The 21,407-nt window shown below is 40.0% G+C and overlaps 1 protein-coding gene across 9 annotated transcripts in view; it reads left to right on the top strand.

The window, feature by feature from the left end:
- The window catches only part of LOC116175089 (disco-interacting protein 2), a 128,277-nt gene that overhangs the window by 99,536 nt on the left and 7,334 nt on the right, over positions 1–21,407 (top strand). For 6 of the 9 annotated variants that reach the window (XM_031493167.1, XM_031493170.1, XM_031493169.1 and 3 more), the window contains 5 exons: positions 8,170–8,415; positions 8,465–8,734; positions 8,784–8,945; positions 14,649–16,150; positions 16,618–16,849. In XM_031493167.1, the coding sequence (XP_031349027.1) occupies positions 8,170–8,415; positions 8,465–8,734; positions 8,784–8,945; positions 14,649–16,150; positions 16,618–16,849 (2,412 nt within the window). Of the gene's footprint in view, positions 1–7,741; positions 7,889–7,981; positions 8,114–8,169; positions 8,416–8,464; positions 8,735–8,783; positions 8,946–14,648; positions 16,151–16,617; positions 16,850–21,407 lie in introns of those variants that run through there. The other 3 variants (XM_031493175.1, XM_031493174.1, XM_031493168.1) reach the window with 3 other exon arrangements.

Raw genomic sequence — 21,407 nt, 5'->3', positions numbered from 1 at the left:
AAAGGTGGCAGCAATTCGGAAAATTGGATCGCGAAACGCCTTGTGCAATACAATTGAACCGTTTTTTAGTAATAGTAAATTTAGTAATTTGAAATGTTGTTTATTCATTGTAATAATTTGCCAATGTTCCACAGTATGGAAATGTCCCCTTGTATACTTAGTGGTTAACAACTAGCAAAAGCACTGATTAATCGTCTTTAAGTTTTTTACCGGTTGCTGTTTAATCCAGAATCGTATTATCGCCCCATTTAAACAAGAGAGGCGCCCAAATTTAGTTAATAAACTGGTTTTTTTATTCTAACTATCCCCTCCAAGTATAAACGCAATGAAACGTTCTGTACTTTACTTAAACGCCATCACGCTAATTCAATAATGGAACAAAACGAAAGTGTTCGCTTGCGCAAATACGGCACTTTATATTAGTTTCACCGGTGATGGCAACTCGCATTAAATTTAAAAGCACACCCGACAACAATTTCGTCGAACTGGCCACACAGTTTTCCTTTGTAATTCTCGCAGTTAACTTCTATTTTCGCAATATAAATATCACGTAGGCGACTGTTAAATCTTTCTCGATTATACGGATTCGTCTTGAAACTTTCAGTTGAAAATAAATTTTACGTGATCTAAAATGCCGCGCACGACGGTTCAGAGAAGAATTTCTCTCTCACCCAATTTTTCCTAAACGGAAACCAAGCTTCGACCACGTTTTTATGCACATGCAAGGGTATAGCACAAAGTCCGTCTCTCAGGCTCCGTAAGAACGATCTTTATAACCGGCTACACTGTGGCATTTTGAATCTTATCTGTTTCTACACTCGCTTCTTATCTGAAAGCGCTTCATTCTATCGTATTTTAATTTCGTTCCCTTTCACTATGAAGCGGTACACGTATAAAATTTCCTATACTGGCAAATTTCAGAACCATACCAAAATCAGTCTTGTGACAAATGTACGGTTTGTAATTTTATTCATGGACAGGTTTTTTTGGAAAATCACAGCAGAAAACAGATGCCCTAGACCCTTTCCCGATCCTTATCAGAGCTTTGCGAGCCTACATAGGGTCAAGAGTGCTCTCGATAGAGCATAGAAGGCTCTGGAAAATGTAGAAATCCATTGACTATAAAAATCTGGAGGGATCCAGACTGTTATAGGGAAGGCCTGAAAAAGGGAATGGAAAATGTTTTAAAAATCTAAAATAATCGAACTAGGGCTAAAATGCAAAAAAGCGCTTAAAACTACAATAGAGCAAATAGGACGATTTTTTAGCCCAGCTCCAGTGCATAAATATTTGAGGGGAAGACCTGGAAAGTTCTGTAAATAGTCTAAAAAGACCTATACAGGAAATATAATATTTTGGAAAGGAAATGGAGTGCTTCATAGGGCCCAGAAAGAGCGACTTGAGGGTTGCTATAATGCCCTGCACCGACCTACACAAATGTGGAAAACTTTCGAATACTCTCAAAGACATTTAGACACTGCAAAGTATATACAGGGTGTTTTTTGGGAGCTATTGTCGATTGTTATAAAATGTAACAAAATTGCTACGAGATAAACACGCGGTAAGCTCAGGCAAAGTAGCGGTGGGTCGGGGTGAATACCGGGGTTCTCGTACACTAGCAAAAATGAAGCAAAAGGGAAATGTAGTAATAGTACACCGGAAAGTACTCATAACTTTTTGCAAAACTGTTCAGTCATGCGTTTCAGAAACTCTTTAAATTGCTTCTACACCGTTAGCGAGCTTTCCTTTTCTTCTTCCTTTTTGCCACGTGTATTGGGCTTCCTTGTGAGCTAGAGAAGCCTGGACAGGTTTGAAAAATATAGACGGAGCGCCAGTGCCCACAAATGTCTCTGAATTTACGAAGGCTAGTTTTTGTATAGTGCGGTCAGTCAAGCGAAACTGAGAACACGTGCCTCTGGTACACTTCCGAACCTGCCGTACGTGTCGAGGTAATTAAATGAATTTACTAAGGCTGAAAATTGTTATACAATAGAGTTGTGGTTTTCGCGACCCTGTGCCTCTTTTTTGTGAAACTTAATACCACAAACAGAATTAATTTTAACTACTTTCGTTTCTGAGATACAGGGCGAAAACGCAAAGTGACACTTTGATATGTTATCGTATCTTACTACTTATTTAAGATAGAAAAAGGTAAATACTTTCTATTTTAGATATTTTTACTTCGAAACCAGTGACGTAGTAAAAACGAATTTTGGACTTCGGTCTGAGATTTGGCCCAATATTGGTATTTTGTAAATGCAACACCCTGTACATCTTAATGTCAATTGTTTTGCATTTTTTCCTAATTACATTGATGTATCACGATCTATATATTGTTTTAATTTTAGCCCTGAAAACCTTGTAGGTTGTGAAACATCAATGTAATCAGAAAAAAGAATGCAGAGTGGTGCGAATGCGAAGTGTTACATTAAAAAAATATCAACTTTGGGTCAAATTTCAGAAACATCGTTTTACTACGCCACTGGATTCTGTAATCGGTCCGACATCCTCAAAAAAACTCTGGGAAGCAAAAAGGTACTGAAGCGGCTAATTCTTTTGACTTATTTTATGACTAAAAAGTTCTTATAAACATAGGTCTCCAAACGCTTCGTTACCCGATCTACAGGGTGTTAAAGTTTAATGATTCCTGCCGTTTTTTTTATATATTTCGCTCAAGTTTGAAATTTAAGTTACACTGAAGGGCTTACATAATTGCTCAAGTCAATGGCAATGAGAATGTACAGGGTGCTATTTTTTCAGGAGTCATATTTTATTTTCCGGTGCCAACGTTTCGGCGGAGCGCGTTTGGACAGCGATCGTTCCGGCGGCGAGGCCTTTCGGCGGACGTAACGTTATGACGGACGAGGCATTTCGACGGCGGGACATTTCTGTGGTGGTACTTTTCGTCGGAGGGACGTTTCACCTGGCGGATGTTTCGGCGGAGCGCGATTCGGCGGATTGTATACATGTTGATTTAGAACAACGGCAATTGCTATAATCAATCGCGTTAGTGAGGACTGTTTATGAGAAAGCCCTCTTAAATATTCGATCGTATTGTTACCATCGCAATCCTGAAATTTGGAATCCTATCGTCGGCTTCCCAGGACTTCCTTGAAACCTAAAAGCCGACGACGAAAGCTTCATATTCGGCGTCTGTATACATTTTTGGACTATTCGGAGCTGATTGATGGACCCCCATATCGTAGGGTTTCCGATTTCCGATGTGCGGCCTTGTGGTTGGTGCTGTTTTTGTCATCGTAACGGATGCTCTTTCTGTATCAAGATGAATGTTACAGCACTCATTCCTATCCTTTATATACCACCTTCAGTTCATAAATAAACCACTTCATCTCGAGCGCAAACCCCCAACATGATCAAATTACTTTAGCCCAGGCGCAAACCTCTTAACGCTAGTGTGATTTAGAAACAGCCATATATTCGTTTTAGACAAGAACCTTGACGTTAGCTCAGGCGCAAACTTCGCGAGCGCAGTTCAGAACCACTCAATCCTAGTGACTTTTCCAGGGGGATTTTCATCTAGTGTGATTTAGAATCGGCCGTACACTACCATCGACAAGAACCCTCGACTCAGGCGCAAACCAAATTACTTTAGCTCGGACGCAAGCTTCGACACCTTGACGTTAGCACAGGCGCAAACCTCGCTAACAGAGTTCCAAACCTAGTTACTTTTAAAGTGACTTTTTCGCGTCTAGTGACTTTTAGATTTAGAATCGGCCCTCTATTACTACTCTCCGCGTTCAGGGTTCACATGGAATACGGAAAAATTGATGCCGCGCGTGTGAACTTATTTCGCAGATGTCCAATGTAATCTTCCGTGAACCAACCCTGGACAGATTCGAGCTCCGGTGGGAGGTGGTTCTTCAGTGCTCCAGACATCCCTCACGTCACCTTCCGGAACAAAGGCGATCGACGTTATCACTTGTGCTGGTAGAGCGAATTCGCCGTCTGTGCTGCATCGCTTCAGCAGCAAGTGGAAGAACCGCCCGTTGATGGTCGCCTCGGGAAATTCGAATGACGTTGTGGAATACTCACTTCGTAGTCGACGTTTACAGTCTGTGAGTTGAACCAGTTGAACGTTTCCTTGAGCAGTTGGACCGCCCTGGACTTTCCTGCTGTTTTGTTCGCGAGCAGTCAGAAAGCCACCGGAAAGACAAAGCCTCCTCCTCTTCCAGCGAAGATACCGAACAAAGGAGGCGTGATTAAGAAGGTGTCGTCCATGTACTGAAGTCTGAAGTCTTTTCCTACTACTACAAAAAAGAAATCCCAATGGTGAACACGTGAATCTGTATAATCGCATTATCTGCGAGTCCGAAATGTTGTCGTTAGTACTCATTTACTCAAGCTTAATCCTAATGCGATTGATTAATTCGCAATTGCCGTTGCAAATCAGCATGTATATAATCCGTCGAATTGCGCTCCGACGAAACATCCGCCAGCCGAAACGTCCCTCCGCCGATAAGTACCGCCGCCGAAAAGTCCCGTCTATTCTATACCTCTGAACTTTTTTTGGTGCGCCACTGGTAGATTTTAAAATAAGAATTTGATTTTGTGATTTATTTGGAAACTTAATGGTCTCTTGTATTTGTTTCGTATTAACGATCGTTGAAAGTGTAATTTTTATAATTATCCAGTAGGCTCTGACCACATACTTGTATATAGTAAATAGAGAAGCAGTACATAGAACCTACGCGTGGAAAAATAATTCCAACTACAATGACCACATACCTATATAGTTTCAACGGCCGGGAATTTCCTATGTCTACTTTTAAATGACAAAAATCCTTCTGAAAGACGCCTAATTTTATGCAACTGAAATAACATGCGCACGCCTTTTGCAATATCGTTCTAGATTTTAATTTAAAAAAATGACCGGAAATAGTATGCTTTTAGGTTATGATGAAGAGATGTTAAATTTGGCTGCTGTTTCCATTCATTTAATGCATAAAATAAATCTCTTACGCTCCTTAAACTATTACCGGCACCATACCAATTTGCAATATCAACTTTTTCTTCAGTTGAATACATTGAACAAGAACGAAAATAAAAATACGGAAGCCAAAGCCGTAATATTAATATTAATTACTATGACAGCAAAATCTTCATTTGTTTTAAGAAGTTATTTTGGTTGCATAAAATTAGGCGCCCTTCAGAAGTGTTTTTGTCATTTAAAACTAGATATACGAAATCCCTAGGTCTACTTTCAAATGAATATCACTGTATACAACCCTGTGGCTCTGACTTTGGATAATATCTTGTTTTTATTAGTTTTGACAGTTGGTATTGAAAATTGTATCTTGTGTGTAAGCATACCTACTGGCTATTGTAACGTATACGGTAGAACTATAACATCCTGTAGATCGGTAACGAAGCGTTTGCGGACCTATGTTTATATGAACTTTTTTTAGTCATAAAATAAGTTAAAGAACTAGCCCCTTCCGTGTTTAGGTACATCATATTTCAGAGGATTTTTTAACATGTAAACTACCGGATGCGCTCATTTACCCATGTAGTTTTTAATTTTTTTAATGCAGAGTTGGGCATGTATATGTAGCGCAATACTTTTCTCTGTAGTAGTAGGTATTCAGTATTTAATCAGAAATCAACCGCGTTTAGCCTAAAATAACAAATAGGTACCAAGTACCTATGTAGTCATTGACGACAATAACAACTTTAAAAACCGCAGTGTTTATCTATTTTATTTTACTACTTCTAGGTACTTACCTACCTACAACCAACTTATTTTTTCGAGGATTTTGTCGGCTATCACGCTTTAAACTTTAAAGCATTATTAAAGGGACCTGTCAGCAGTAATAACTAAGAACTAAAATACCGCACTAATCTGCGGTTTCAGGTTTCATTTGTAGAATGAATTTGTCACAACGGATGTTTAGTGCATAAATTAAATCCCATGATTTTAACAGTACATATTCTCTCGGCTGCCGGACTTCGACATCGTCAATCAGATCTTTTGACTGTAGTTTTACCCCCCCCCCCCCCCGACTAATTTTATTTTCAATTTGCCCCAGTACTTAATACTTCTTAAAAAATCCTCTGTCATATTTAGCAACACCCTGTATAAATGCAGCGGAGACAATTGTTCAAATCCAAATAGTGCTTCAATTATGGATCAAGAGGAGAACGGGAGTAGATAAGCAACACCGATCCGGGCTCACTTTGACCTTGAGTTCTGCGCATGCGCCAGGTGCAAGGTCATTCGATTCAGTTCTGTTTTTCGACGGCAACAGGTCTGTTTATCATTAATAATAAAACTATCATTTTTCGATTGATGTTTATTTACTTTATTTAAAGAAGATTTCGATTACAAACATGAATCTATAATTTTATAAGTCGGCCCGTGTAGCGCAGTTCAGTGGAAGCTCGACTGTGGTACAGGGTCCCTGGTTTGAATCCGGGTTCGGGCATGGATATTTGTAAATGTAGAGTGGGTTGGGTTGGTAGAGCAGCCTCGGCTGAAAGCCCGCCCACTTAAAAATAAAGGCAAAATAAAAAAATAAAATAAAATAATTATCTGCATACAGAAGTAGTGTTCTCCCCTAAAAAATAGTAAGCAACCAACGGTACAGTTTCATATTTGAAGTAGAGGGTAAGTAGAACCTAAATCCAAATGTTCATGCAAATTGGGGCATTTAATTATTCGAAGTTGCTAAATAACTCTTTGAAGACATTTTTTAAAATTATAATTATTCTAGGGAGTGACTTTTAGGGGCAAAGCTGTTTAATAAATCATAATTTGACGTTCATTAAACTTATTTAAAAGTGATTTCAATTGATTATACGCTCGAATCTACAATTCTAAAATTATTTTTGAATAGGGGTAGTTTTCGCCACTCAAAAATGAAAAGCAACCCCCGGCACAGGGTAACCTTTGAAGTAGAGAGTACGTAGAACCATTAGTGAAGGATTGTAGAACCTAAATCCAAATGTTTGTGCAAATCGCCGTAATTTACCTTCAATGACCAGGCTAGAGAACGACGCGGCCCCGCAGTAGACGATCGCCATTTTTAAAGATGGTGGTTTAGCACAGAGTCTGGAGATCAGTAGGTAATAGGAATAGGCATTATTTTCGAAGAAACAAATTAATTGTGTTATTTCCACGTTCGGCGGTTTTTTAATGATAAATCACTAACTTTACAGACGCCATGAAAAAGGACACCCAATTAGAAATACACTAAAACTATTCAAAACCTACAAGTTCCAGTCTGTATCGAATATCAAAATGAACCCTTTCTAATATTAAAACGGAAACGCATATTGCCCACAAGTTGCACCCGCATTCCCCACCCCTTTGTAATATCCGTTACTGAAATCGGTAATGTACCGTTTTTCCACCAGTTTTTTAACTCTCTCGGCGCGAGACAAAACAGAAAACACCTTTGTTTATTTTTAAGGTCGACCCGTTAAAATCTAAATAGTTTCGGTATGTCATTGTCTCCGTAAAACAGGTATGGTCACCACCTACCTGCAACTTAAACTCCACGTTTCTCCGCAAAATTTGAATCATAGCGCGCACGCGTTCGCGGAAAATCCGCCGTTGACTAATTGTGCGATTCTCGCAATACCGAATTATCTACATTATGAAATTAGCAAACCAACTAAGTAATTATTTAAACTATCCAGTAATTAGTTGTATTAATCTCATATTTTTATATCAATCATCTTTTGTTTACGGACAGATACTGCATTGTTTGTCTAATCTTATCAACAATTGTACCCGGTCAACTCGCGGCTTTATCCGTCTCTAATATACTTCAATTACTTAATTTATATATGTAAAACAAACTTGTTATGAACACGTCCTTGTCCGCGCGCTTACATTCGATACGTTTAAACTAATTGACATTACCAGGTAAGAAATTACGTTCTTATTTACCTATACAAGAGAGATCGTCGTCATCGGTCATTTCAAAAGGAATAATAGAGAAGGACGGACGAAAAGTTTCTCCTCTCATCTCAGGTTGGGTTCCTTCTGACTCATTTCTGAAGTCATTTCACTGTTCGTATTCAGTCTACGGTTACGTTGCATTCAGTTGTTAAGTCTCCTCAATGCGTCGTTTTTTAAAATAATGTCGCGGTCCGTTGACCTCCGCCGCGCTAAATTTTTTAATCGAAACCTGTTCAATTTTGCAGAATCCTCATCGGATGAAGACAGTATAGTAAATGAGGAAACGGTGGAAAGTACGCCGGAAAGGGAAAGAGCAAGGGACAGAAGCACACCTCAAATGTTACCTCCACCGCCACTCTCCGACACCAGCAGCACTGGGTCACCGCCGCCGCTCCACCACCGAACCCGGTTACCTCCGCCGAACAACTGGGACCTACGCAACAAACACGAAATTACCGACATAACGGATGTGATGCAAAATTTTCGACCTTGTAAGTACGTCGCCAACTCCACCAACCGCTAACACCCTTCCTTTGCTAGATTCCCAACCGCCCGATGTCACGCACACATCGGCTCAAGGTGGAAGAAGAACAACGGCGGCGGATCGCGTCAACCGGTACGGCTCGTCCGGATCCGACGACACCATGGGCACGGGACCGGGCCGATGGAAGGTCTCGGCGAAAATCCAGCAGCTGCTCAACACGCTCAAGAGGCCCAAGCGCCGACCACTCCCAGAGTTTTACGAGGACGACGATATCGAGCTGGAAATCGCCGCCAACCCCAAAGATCCGAATGCACCCAAACCGGAAGGTAAGTCGACGGATTGGTAGTCGGTAAATCACTCACGATTAAATTCCAGGAGGGTGTATGACACCAGCGGTAGGCGAACAGCTTGTGGTCCCTTCGGGGCTGCCCAGAAATTTGGAGGCTGCCGTCTCGAGGTACGGGTCGGCGTCGTTTAAGGCACCCGTCGCAACGGTGTTGGATCCCAACGGGAAATTAACCACGACACTTACATATGGTATATCACTCAATTTACAGCAAATGAGCAAAGCATCCAAGTCATTTCTTGTCTCTTATGGACCAGTTAAATTAGTGTTATTCAGTGTTTGCACTTTTTCCAGTAGGAACTCACACTGGTATGTAAGTACTTAGTACTAAGAGTTTTGATGGAAAAGCTTCTCTCTCAGAAAGCCGAGATTAAAGCCCCATTCAGATAGGTGGTAGTGCGGTGCCGTTGCCTTGTTGTGCGGTGCTGGCAGGTGCTGTCATATTGACATTTGCTTTCAAAATCGCCACAAAATTGGCTCGCCTACACAAGTATGACCAATCAACGACAACAGCAACAAATATGTTGCGCTTCTATTGGTGCTTGCTAACGGTAGTGCAGAAAGTTTGAAGTTTACATACTTTCGGCACGCGGCTGCAATTCGTCTACACTGCACATGTCATTGTGAATGGTCATATGAGTATGCGTATTTCAAACTTTTATACAAAGGCACCGCACCGCAACAGCACTGCACTACCACCTATGCGAATGGGGCTTTATAGGTACCTACCCGTAGTTTACAAGCTCGCTATACCTACTGTTTAGTTGTAGAAGAAATTTGCTGACAAAGAGAGATCGATTTGATTTTCTTGTTTTCTTATGTCTGTTTCCACAGCTTCTTGATCTACTTTTTTGTTTGTTTAATTGGTTGTGTCCCAAGGTTGTTTTATTAGAAAGGTTGTCTGGTAACTCTAAACCAATAGAATGCTTGCATTTTGAAGGCGGGAAAACGTCATCCAGAATACACATTTAAAATTGCTCATAGGTTACAATGCTAATAAAAGGGGTAAAAAATTTAGTTTTTGCAGCATATTTTTGGATTTATATGGGTATATGTATATAAGGGTGGATCTTATATTGGAAATCTTGGAAGTTTATCGACTTCCACCTTTGAAAGCAATCAAAGTATTGAAAAAATGAGTGTGGTGCGTAAGCTATTTTACATTGCACGAGAACTTGTGAAAATGTAATCAAATTAATTTTAGAGGTGGAAATGGATAAAATTTTGCGATCTACAAAATAGGAACCACCCCTGTGTATCAATACCTAAGCTTTGGGAATTAAAACTCTAAACATTCTTTAGCGGATGACGCCAAATAAAATGCTGTTGCGTTTTATGGAATATGTATATTTATAGTATGTACAAAATGGTAACCGAGGTGCACCCGGCGAGCTCTGTCGTTGGGGTGAGCGCAGATGCAGGTCTTCTGACTGATGGGGTGTGGCACGAGGTCGAGCTGGCAAGGCGACCTGGTTCTGCATGGAGAGCTTTTTGTTTCTTGAAGTGCAGTCGAAGCAGGAATTGCGTCGCACTTTGCAGAGTTCGTGACTCTGCTTTTAAACGTTTGCGGCCAGGGACGCTACGCTTTCATCGGTTAGCCGTTTTGACCAATGACGGCGCAGCACGTTTTAGTTTGCTGCCGGATGTGAAACATTTTCTTACCCATTCTTTAAGAACGGTAGGGTCTTTGGGAAACGTAAAAACCGAGATTTTATTTACATCAGGATGAGGAATTTTAGTGTTACCGCCACTCATCTAAAAAATACTTAATTATAACACAAATCCAGAATCCAATCACGGCAATGAAAACCCACAAAATTCACAAACTAAATGTCTTTATATTGCACCAAACAGGGATCTACAGCTAATATATGTCCTTATGCACTTCAAAATTCAACAAATTTTAAACAAATAAACTATAACTCAAGAAAATTCCACAAAAATAAGCACCCGCGCTAATACAAATAACGGCGAACGTCAATGTCTGTATTCTCGATGACGTATACATTCCGTCCCTCCCGCTTCCGCCCACATAGTTACCAGGTAACCTTTGAAATAAAATAACCTTGGTTGTGTCCTAAGGTACGGCATTCTCTGACCATTGCAGTCTTCTTTTTTTTATAACCTCCAGGGAATTATTTTGTTGATAAATTTAATATAATTCTTTATTTCTTCTTCTTTCGCAATAACCACTTTGTCTTCTCTACATATATTCGTAGCGCACCTTAGTATTTTCTTCTGTAGCAGCTTATTTAACGTCCATGTCTCTGTATAATGCGGTCGGTTTTAGTATTACGTTATATACCCTTTCTTTAATTATGAAAGACTCCACCACTTTTCCATGTTCCTGCATATTTATTTCACTTTATTCCCTTATTTCCTACATAAATAAAATCGTTAACTTCTTCAAACCTCGAGCAAACCTTGTGCTCTATTTCCATTGATTCCCTTCCTCACTCACACCTCCATGTCTAAGGCGAAGTCACTCATCTTCACTCTTAAAAATATCTTAGTTTCTCGCTATAAGCGCGACTTCGTCATATGCCACTATCGTACTTGGTGACTTTTGCAAGTCAGGAGTGCTTCCCTATCTAGACTGCTTTTGCACGATGGTTTGCACCTCCCCGGACGCAGTATGGGGTCTTATGGACTAAATGCCTCTTAATAATTGGCGTTCTATAACGCTGTCCTTGTTCCTCACGGCAATGATGCCAAACTGACATAATCTTCTTGCGCTGTCATTGTCACGTTTGTTAATAAGTTTGACAAGCATGTACTGTAGGTCCATAAGCATCATACTGCATCTAGAGATGCGAACGCGCTATAGTTGTACTGACTTAATTTTTTCCAAAACAATGTTGCGTTGATAACGGCTTAACTCCACTTTATCTCGTCTTTGTACATCTAGTAACAATTTACCTTTGATATGGTGGGTCTGCCCTCGATATCTTTTTCTTTCAGTTCAGCTACAGGTTTGCATGATATTAAGATCAAATCGTCTAAATAAACAAGCAAAAATACGTCGCCTATCACCGTCTTGAAACCTACCGTCAGGCGATGGAATGTATCCGGCGCATTTTTTAACCCAAACGGCATGCGGAAGAATCATATATTTTATGAGGTGCCACAAACACAGTTTTATCTCTGTCTATGGGGTCGCATTTGATAGTACCCCGAAAGGTTGTCATGTAACTTGTTCTCTTACCTTCGTGTAACATGTCACCTATTCACGGTAGTGGGTACCTCATGAGTCAACGCATTCAAAGGCACGTCACCGTCACCGATAAGATAGCTATCTCTTACAGCATGTTCAGCGTATGGAGTAGGTTCCTCGCTGGGATCAAATACGGCATCATAGGAGGTCAGCAGTTCATTCAAATCCGTACGTTTTTTGGGTGATAAGGCTGTTCCTTTGTTTTCTCTATTTCTCACACTGGATAGAATTTACAAGGCAAGTATTTTGGGCAATGTCACTGTTGGTATTTGGAGAGTGGGTAAAGTGGTAAGGTGTCCTATTGATTAGGTACTTGTATGTAGCATGAATGAAGTCAACTCCAAGTAATCTGTAATGTTCGATTGTTTTATGTTTTGGGGTACTGAAATTAATTGCACTGGGATGCTTGTAAGACAACCATGACATGATAGATGATAGCTTTCAAGTTTAAATGTACTCTCATTCCTATCATGTGCTTGACAATGTTTTGCAAGTTTATGACACTCTTCTTCTAAATGTCCAACATTTTTGCAATACATGCACTTTTTTTATTCGGATTACTTTCAGAATTTGAGAACGATAGCGGTTTGTCGGTAGGAGGAGCGAAAGTCTGTTCTGCGAGTCGTGCGTTTTATAAAAGTTCCGCAAAACTATTCACTGAATCGTGGGAATCTTTTGTGAATTTTGCGATGTAAAAGACCATACACCATATCCATTTGGATAGTTTCACTTGAAAGTGTCATTTGGTATTTGTCCAAGATGAGTTGGTCTTTCAGGACCAAAAGAGGTTTGCAGCAATTCGATCGCACTTTTCCAGTCGTTTAAGGTTGTTCGTACCCCTGGAACCATGTAGGCGCAAATCCACCTAAAAGCATGGGAAATCCCTTAAGAGCATTTTGGTTCGAAACGCACACGCAGCATTTACGTCGCTGTCCTTGGATCCATCAAATCGCGAGGGACATTTCGAAAAGTTGACAGTCGTCTCCGCCACTGACCTATCTAAAGCCAAAAAATAGTTGTCGGAATTGTTCATTAGGTACTTAATGTAATCTAAGCACCTTCCGCCATATTTTGACGATCTTCCTTTACTACCACGCGCGATTGTAAATTGTCCGCGTTCCACGTTTCCTCTGTGATCCATACATAATTTAGTTAGTACAAGAAAACTGTCTAGGTACTATGTAGGCATCTCGAATTCCTTTGGTTTAGGAAATGCGTTGGTTTGTGACTGTAGAAAATCCAAAGCGGTAGAAATACTTCGGTTCGGTATGAGTAGCGTCAACAATTGCTTAACGGCAGTACTGAGGGTGGTACTTATTGGTATGGCCATTCCAATTTAGTTGGTGCTTATGCGTAAACCACAGCCAAATTGGTGGCCAAAAATGATAAAGTAAGAGTGAACTTGCTTGATGGAATCTGATATGGTGTTGGCAACCCCTTCTCTTGAACGGCAATTAATATAATAGCCACGTCCTAGTGTTTCTCATCTTCTATTATCTGTTCACCCAACAGATGCAGTTAAGCTCCTCCCAAACAATTCCGGGCAAATTTAAATGAACATTTTTAATTGGTCGAATTTTCAAAACCTGTAACACACGCAACTATTTGCTTCCAATTATAATTGGCGTATTTAAATTGACATCCTTAACGTGAAACTTGTCATTGCGCCGTTTTGTATTTGCCTTGCCTCAATTTGCCGTTAATTTCATTTATACGAACAAACTAATCTTTTTGAACTTAATAAACAATTTGAAACTATGTACCTACTGCTATGTGTTTAAAGGTCAATATTCAAATTTCAAAACATAACACTTTATAAGTTATGCCCATCACACAATGAAAAAAATAAGGAATAAGAAATATGAAATATGGAATAAGAAATAGTGACGCCGTACACGCAAAACACAACAAACAAATAGCAACAGACTATAAGCCAATCTGAACACTCATACCGTTTGAATTACGTCATTATAATGGCAGCTAAATGTAAAGCAATAGCAGGCTAATTGCACCGACATCAAATATAATTCCAACTTCCAAGTTCATAACTTCACAAAAACAACACCTCATACTTGTTTTATTTTGGGTTAACAAGGTAAAATAATGAAAATAGATAACGCGTGCGCGCCTCTTCTAATGTCATTAGTTCGCAATATGAAATAAGGAATACAAATTCGACTGAACGAAATTTTAATGTCTTATTTCCTAGGCTTATTTCATATTTCAGTGTTGTGTGCAAATCCATAAAGATCGGTAGATTGAAAATTGTTACTCCTTATTCCTTATTTGTTATTTCATATGTCTTATTTCTTATTTTTTTCATTGTGTGATGGGCTTTAGTCATACAATGTGACATGCGATTTTTTCCCGGTTTTTATAATTTTGTGGCTTTGAAACGGGTCTCTTATTACATTGGCCAAAATTTATTGGGAGTGGCTTAACTGCATCTGTTGGGTGAACAGATTATAGCTTGAGTAAAGAATTAGGTTGCAAACGAAAAGAAAATATAGGTACCAAGGTTCCCGAAAGAAATAAACGTGCTTTGGTACTTCGAAGGTAAATTATAATTCTAGTATACTCCACCCACAGTCTTAGATTGCGTTGGTGGAACATGTTTAAAGAAATGACTTGAATGTTTTGGTCACTATCTATGATTGTGTACTAAACGTTACACTTACAGGTAAATTACTGAGTCGTTCGCAAAAAATCGCGTACGCCCTCCTAACGAAAGCCTACGGCAAGACGGGCGACACAAGCCTCAAGACCGGCGATCGAATCGCGCTCGTCTATCCGAACAACGACCCGATCAACTTCCTCTGCGCGTTCTACGGCTGTCTACAGGCGGGCATAGTTCCGGTGCCGATCGAGGTCCCGATTACGAGACGAGACGCGGGTTCGCAACAGATCGGATTTCTGCTCGGCAGCTGCAGCGTACAAGTGGCCTTAACATCGGAGGCGTGCCTGAAGGGCCTGCCGAAGAGCACCGCCGGCGATGTTATACAGTTTAAGGGCTGGCCGAAACTGCACTGGTTCGTCACGGAGCATCTGACGCGTACGCCGAAAGACTGGCTGCCGCCGCCGAAACTCACCGACGAGACGCCGGCTTATATCGAGTACAGTACCGATCGGGACGGCTCGGTTATGGGCGTGACGATAACACGCGCAGCTATGTTGTCGCATTGCCGTACGTTGACTATGGCGTGTAACTATACCGAGGGTGAAATAATGGTGTGCGTTCTCGACTTTAAGCGCGAAGTTGGGCTTTGGCATTCCGTACTGGCGAGCATACTAAACGGGATGCACGTGATTTATATTCCGTACGCGTTAATGAAAGTGAATCCGGCTAGTTGGATGCAGATGATTACGAAGTACCGGGCAAGTGTTGCAGTTGTGAAATCGCGAGACTTGCACTGGGGGTTGTTAGCGACTAAAGATCACAAAGACATTAGTTTAAGCTCGTTGCGCATGCTTCTAGTCGCGGATGGTGCTAATCCGTGGTCTCTCAGTTCGTGTGATCAATTTTTATCAGTATTCCAAGCGAAAGGCCTGCGACCGGACGCGATCTGTCCGTGCGCGAGCTCTAGCGAAGTTCTAACCGTTTCCGTGAGAAGACCGGGACGCGCGGGCGTCAACGCGACCGGTCGCGGCGTTCTCTCAATGCAAGGACTTAGTTACGGTGTCGTACGGGTAGATCAAGAGAACAGTCTAACTTCTCTTACATTGCAAGATTGCGGCCAGGTAATGCCCGGGTGCGTGATAGTCGTCGTGAAAATGGAAGGTCCGGCATACCTATGCAAGACGGACGAAGTCGGCGAAATTTGCGTAAATTCCGGCTCCACCGGTACTCAGTACTGGGGTTTGCAAGGTTTGAGCAACAGTACCTTCAAGATACAACCGTTAACGGCGGACGGCAAACCGCTTTCCGACGCGGAATACACGCGGTCGGGTCTGTTGGGATTTTTGGGACCGGGAGGTTTGGTTTTCGTTTGCGGTTCACGTGATGGTTTGATGACCGTTACCGGAAGAAAACATAACGCTGATGATATAATTGCAACTGTTTTGGCTGTGGAACCCATGAAGTTTATTTATCGAGGACGAATCGCCGTTTTTAGTATTAGAGTTCTTAGAGATGAAAGAATTTGCGTCATTGCTGAGCAAAGACCCGATTGTAGCGAAGAAGAGGTAAGTTGCTATTGCAACCAGTAATAGTTTAATCTATTAAAAGTGTAACATTACTTCATCTGTTTCTGCATAAAAGGGACTGCTTTCGTAGTGATTAAAGCATTTGACTTGTGCGAATGTGTGAAAGAAAACAAAATTCTAGGCTTCGAGACTGGCCCCGCCATCTTGAAAAATGGCACATTGTAATTTTCGGGGTAATATATATTGTTCTTATCTCCGGAACGCTATGGAAAGTCTGTAATAAGGTAAAATTTGATCAAAATTCAAATCAAAATTTTGGGGACATTCTCAAAATGGCGGCGCTATGCTACATCTTCCGATTTGGAAACCTCGCTTTTTCTTTACTAATCCTATCCCTTAAGCATTCCTACTTTAATGATTAGTAGGAAAACCTTTTGCCACTGGACTAACGGTTTCGCATATAATATTTCATTATTCGAGCAGGTGTTAAAAATCTTTATTATTAGTCATTTCAGTGGATGTCGCGCGTACTTCAAGCAGTCGATTCAATCCATCAAGTCGGAATTTACTGTTTAACTTTAGTGCCGCCGAATTTCCTTCCGAAAACTCCGCTAGGGGGAATACACCTGTCCGAGACGAAAAGGCGGTTTCTGGAGGGAACGCTGCATCCGGCCAATGTGCTTATGTGTCCGCACACGTGCGTCACGAATCTGCCGAAGCCGCGAGAGGTGCATCAAGGTAAGTTGTTTACGATTATTTATTCATTTTGTTGATTACTTCTCAAAGGTCTGACGTACAAGGGACTTTCATTTCACGATATAATTTTGGAATGTTACTCTGAGCTCTGTACCTTTCTTGCAATTTGTCGTAGATCTCTTCGTATTGCTCTAATGAATGATCCTTAACCGGTAGATTTAGCACTTATGATGTTCAGTCCGTGGTTTATAACTTATAAGTAGTGTTTTTTTAGTTTCGTACTGTGTTCTCAGTTTAGAAACAATTCTCAAAAAATAACGTTCCATGTCACAGATTCATAGATCACAGAAAGTAGCATCTGAAATTTAAATGGGGAGAGAGACCGTAATTTCAAGTCATTTTGAGAATTGTTTGACGATTGAAAGCACAGTGTGTTGGTATAGAGACTCAAGTAGCATCCAATAGCATAGATACAGTTACAATGTAGCCAGCAACATGAAATAATATGGAACTGCTAAACTGTCGCTTAAACTTGCGTACAGTTTCTGGAAAATTGCATCTAAAATCACAAACATTATTATGGGCTACCACCATTTCCGAGACATGTAGGTATCATTTGGAACTAGTACTACAGTTATTGAAGTTGAAACAGAAAGGAATTCTGCCGCTTGCCGCTAGTTACTAGGTGACGCTGCAAAAAATGGAAGTCATGGACTTGTGTGAACCTGGGAAGTGAAATATGACAACACCAAACATGGGGACATTGACCTCCGATAACCTTGAAAGCTAATGCCCTTGAGCGTCACCTTGACCTAGTCTCCAAAGACACCTCCACGCGACCTTGAACACCCAGGTTCGCCCTTGCATATCTACTTATGTCAATAAATAATATAGTCATCGATCTGATTTTATGAGTAATACCGGGGTTTAAGTGTGTTAGGGTTGTATTTGAAACTAATACCAGTGTGACAAGAACTCCGTAGCAAGTTATATTAAACCAGAGATACACTCCAGGCACTCATATTGTTGAGTCGACCTCGTTCATAAGAAAACACCAAAGATAGTGTTGTGGGATTGGTAATGTAGTAATCTACACAAACTTTATTTAAACACCTGGTATAACCTTGGGTACCACTACAAAATTTTATCTTGAGAACTTTTATCTGGGGCGACTGTGGGCTCGATTAAACACAAAACTAACCATTTACAGATAAAACAAAGTAATTTGACATAAATCAATCAAATCAGCTGCAAGAAAAATATGCACCCAGGGCCAGAAGACAAATACCACGCAACGAGCGGTCGATAGAACAGATTAATTTAAAAAAAATCATAATTACCTTACTCCCCGTTTACACGGCGCTGCGTATGAATCACGATACTGGGAAACAACAACTTCTTTGTAAACTTCACTTCTTTAATTCGACTTAAACATTCACTTATATCACGACGACTTAAATCTATTAATACTCGTAGCACTTACTTCCTTAAAACGTGATAACCGGCAAAACTGTCTTGCAGAAAGCTTCGATAACGGCAAAATTAACTGTTTTACAACAAATACGCTCAAATATGGCTGCGTTTTCACGTCCACTAAACAAAAAGCAGCGATTAACGTCCACCATCAAAAAAGCTATGATTAACGTCCGTCTCTTCTATTTAAAACAATTTCCCTTTTGTTTCAACTTTCCAAAACATCTCCTTATTAAAATTACTGCGTCGTTAAATATAACGTCTAGGTTTTCTTACGGCGAAATCCGCTTATAACCAAACTTTATTAGTTCACACAGCGATAACGCTCTTATCGCACGACCTGAGATACCACAAATACTACGCAAATATTTCCAGATGTTCCTCATCTTTTAAGACAGGAAAACTGATCAAAAATCAAAACAAAACAAAAATCACATTGACTTCAAATTCGAATAACATGATGGAAATTGTGTTCATCCTGAGTTAACGACTACATTTACGCCTAAAGAAATTGAAATTCACGCATACAGACTGGCCCATTATTATTAGGTACAGGATGGCCAAATAAGAATGCGAGGTACTGTATCTGGGAACCTGTCCATCGTAGAGGCTTGCGGTAAAAAAAGTTACTAAAACGGCGACGAGAAAAACCTGGAAAATATTTTTAAGTTTCTGAAATGGCCGCTAGGGGGCGTAACTGCAATCTGAAATCTAAAGTCACTAGATATAGAAAGTACCGCAATCATCCGCCATTTTTGGGCAAATTTGCTGCCACCTTAAAAAAATTGACAAATAAAATCTGAATAGCTGTCATTTTTTATAACCTAACTTCATAGTACTGTCATGTTTTATAAAAATATATACAGATATCTCCAAACAGGTGGAACAATCCCTAACATTAAAGTTACTAGAATCTGGTAACTTCCGCCATTTTTGGGCAAAAATCATGCGTTCTCTCTCTAACACACGAGCCCAATGGATTGCGGTACTTTCTATATTTAGTGACTTTACTGAAATCTTAAAGTCACTAGATATAAAAAGTACCGCCTTTCCTTGTCTAAGAGTACCGCAATCATCCGCCATTTTTGGGCAAATTTGCTGCCACCTTAAAAAAATTGACAAATAAAATCTGAATAGCTGTCATTTTTTATAACCTAACTTCATAGTACTGTCATGTTTTATAAAAATATATACAGATATCTCCAAACAGGTGGAACAATCTCTAACATTAAAGTTACTAGAATCTGGTAACTTCCGCCATTTTTGGGCAAAAATCATGCGTTCTCTCTCTACCACACGAGCCCAATGGATTGCGGTACTTTCTATATTTAGTGACTTTATGGAATCTGAAAAAGTGATGTTTCTGTGAATTCCGCTATATTAACCTAACAAAAAAATGCCCGGTCTTTGAAGTCGACGATAATCTGAACCTTTTTTGTTTGACAATTATTACACCATGCATCTTTGAAACGGCTGAGCCGATTTTAACAAACTCGGGTTAATTCCAGATAGTTATTCTTCGGCTACAAATATTAAGTTTTGTTAGTTTCACATATCGCCGTTTGAGGGCTTTTTTCGACATTCCGACAGAAATGGTTAATTTTCTCAAAAAAAATTAAATGCATTGGTTCGATTTTTTTTCATGAGCGGCGAGATGCGGTTTTCGCAAGCTTGTTTAGGCATCATTTAGCTACTTTTTCATGAAAAAAAATCGAACCAATGCATTAAATTTTTTCCATTTCTGTCGGAATGTCGAAAAAAGCCCTCAAGCGGCGATATGTGAAACTAACAAAACATCAAATATTATAATATTTGTAGCCGAAGAATAACTCTTTTCAATTAACCCGAGTTTGTTAAAATCGGCTCGGCCGTTTCGAAGATACAGGGTGTTCTTTACGGAAAACGTTTGAATAACCCCCCACCACGTCATTTTTAGAGATACAGCAATAATTGTCAAACAAAAAAGGTTCAGATTATTGTCTACTTCAAAGATCGGGTATTTTTTTGTTAGGTTAATATAGTGGAATTCAACGAAACATCACTTTTTTAGACTCCAGATTGCAGGTACGCTCCCTAGCGGCCATTTCAGAAACTTAAAAATATTTTCCAGGTTTTTCTCGTGGCCGTTTTAGTAATAACTTTTTTTATCTCAAGAATCCACGATGGATAGGTTCTCATATACAGTACCTCGCATTCTTAGCTGGCCATGTTGAAGCCCAAGAAACGTTGGCAAGGCGTAGTTTATACAACAATAATTAAATTTGGAAAAGGCAAAAGATTCCCTCTAAATTAAGCGTTTACCTTACCTATATAAACTTTCCAAAATACGGAGAGGGAAAGTAGGAAATTCCTGGCAGGCCAGCGTATGCAGTTAATACCGTCCAAAAATTAAAACTTTTTTAATTCATTGTGCGGCTTGCTGACGTCCTAAAAATTGGTAATTGGTCTTAAAACTCTTTTGAGACCTTCGCCAACTTAATCGGGTGCTGTTTCTTGCAACGCATTTATTTAGCTACTGTTAATTAGTTAATTAATTAATTGTTAATTAATCGACCGGATTGAAATTTCTAAAGTCGGTAGTCCAGTAAGGCTCATTGTTAATTGGAATTCCTCAGGTCGGCATAAAAGGTCGCTTACCATAACTGATATGGGCGTACACATGCATTACCTTGCAGTTTTAATGCTCGTCTTAATTGACCTGCTAATAATGGTTGAACGAAATCCTAAAATATTAATTTGCCTCGTCTTCTAAATGATAAGAGCTTTCGAACGCAACAAAAATAATTGAAAGATCTTGGCGGGAACGGTTGCAAACGGCGGATTAATTACAGCGGAGGGTAAAATCAACTCTAGAAATTAAATCAATTCCCCTTGCCTTCTATCTTCAACTTCTAGGAACAATATAAATATTTTTGGCACGTCAATGCGTAACGAAGCTCCTCTAGATACCGGGTGTTCATCTACAGAGTGGCCACTAAAATCGGTAGAAACATGAGTGCTTTATTACAATTTACAATTTATTTACGCTGTATATAGAAAAGTGGTGAACTGCAGACTTGCCTGAATTGGAAGTTATATTAATTAAGCACATTTTTACATACCTGGTTAAGTTCAGAAGTTTCTATTG

Source organism: Photinus pyralis, unplaced genomic scaffold (genome assembly GCF_008802855.1).
Source record: "Photinus pyralis isolate 1611_PpyrPB1 unplaced genomic scaffold, Ppyr1.3 Ppyr1.4_LG6, whole genome shotgun sequence".
In the NCBI taxonomy this organism is placed as follows: Eukaryota; Metazoa; Arthropoda; class Insecta; order Coleoptera; family Lampyridae; genus Photinus; species Photinus pyralis.
This window is presented reverse-complemented; position numbering and strand designations above follow the sequence as displayed.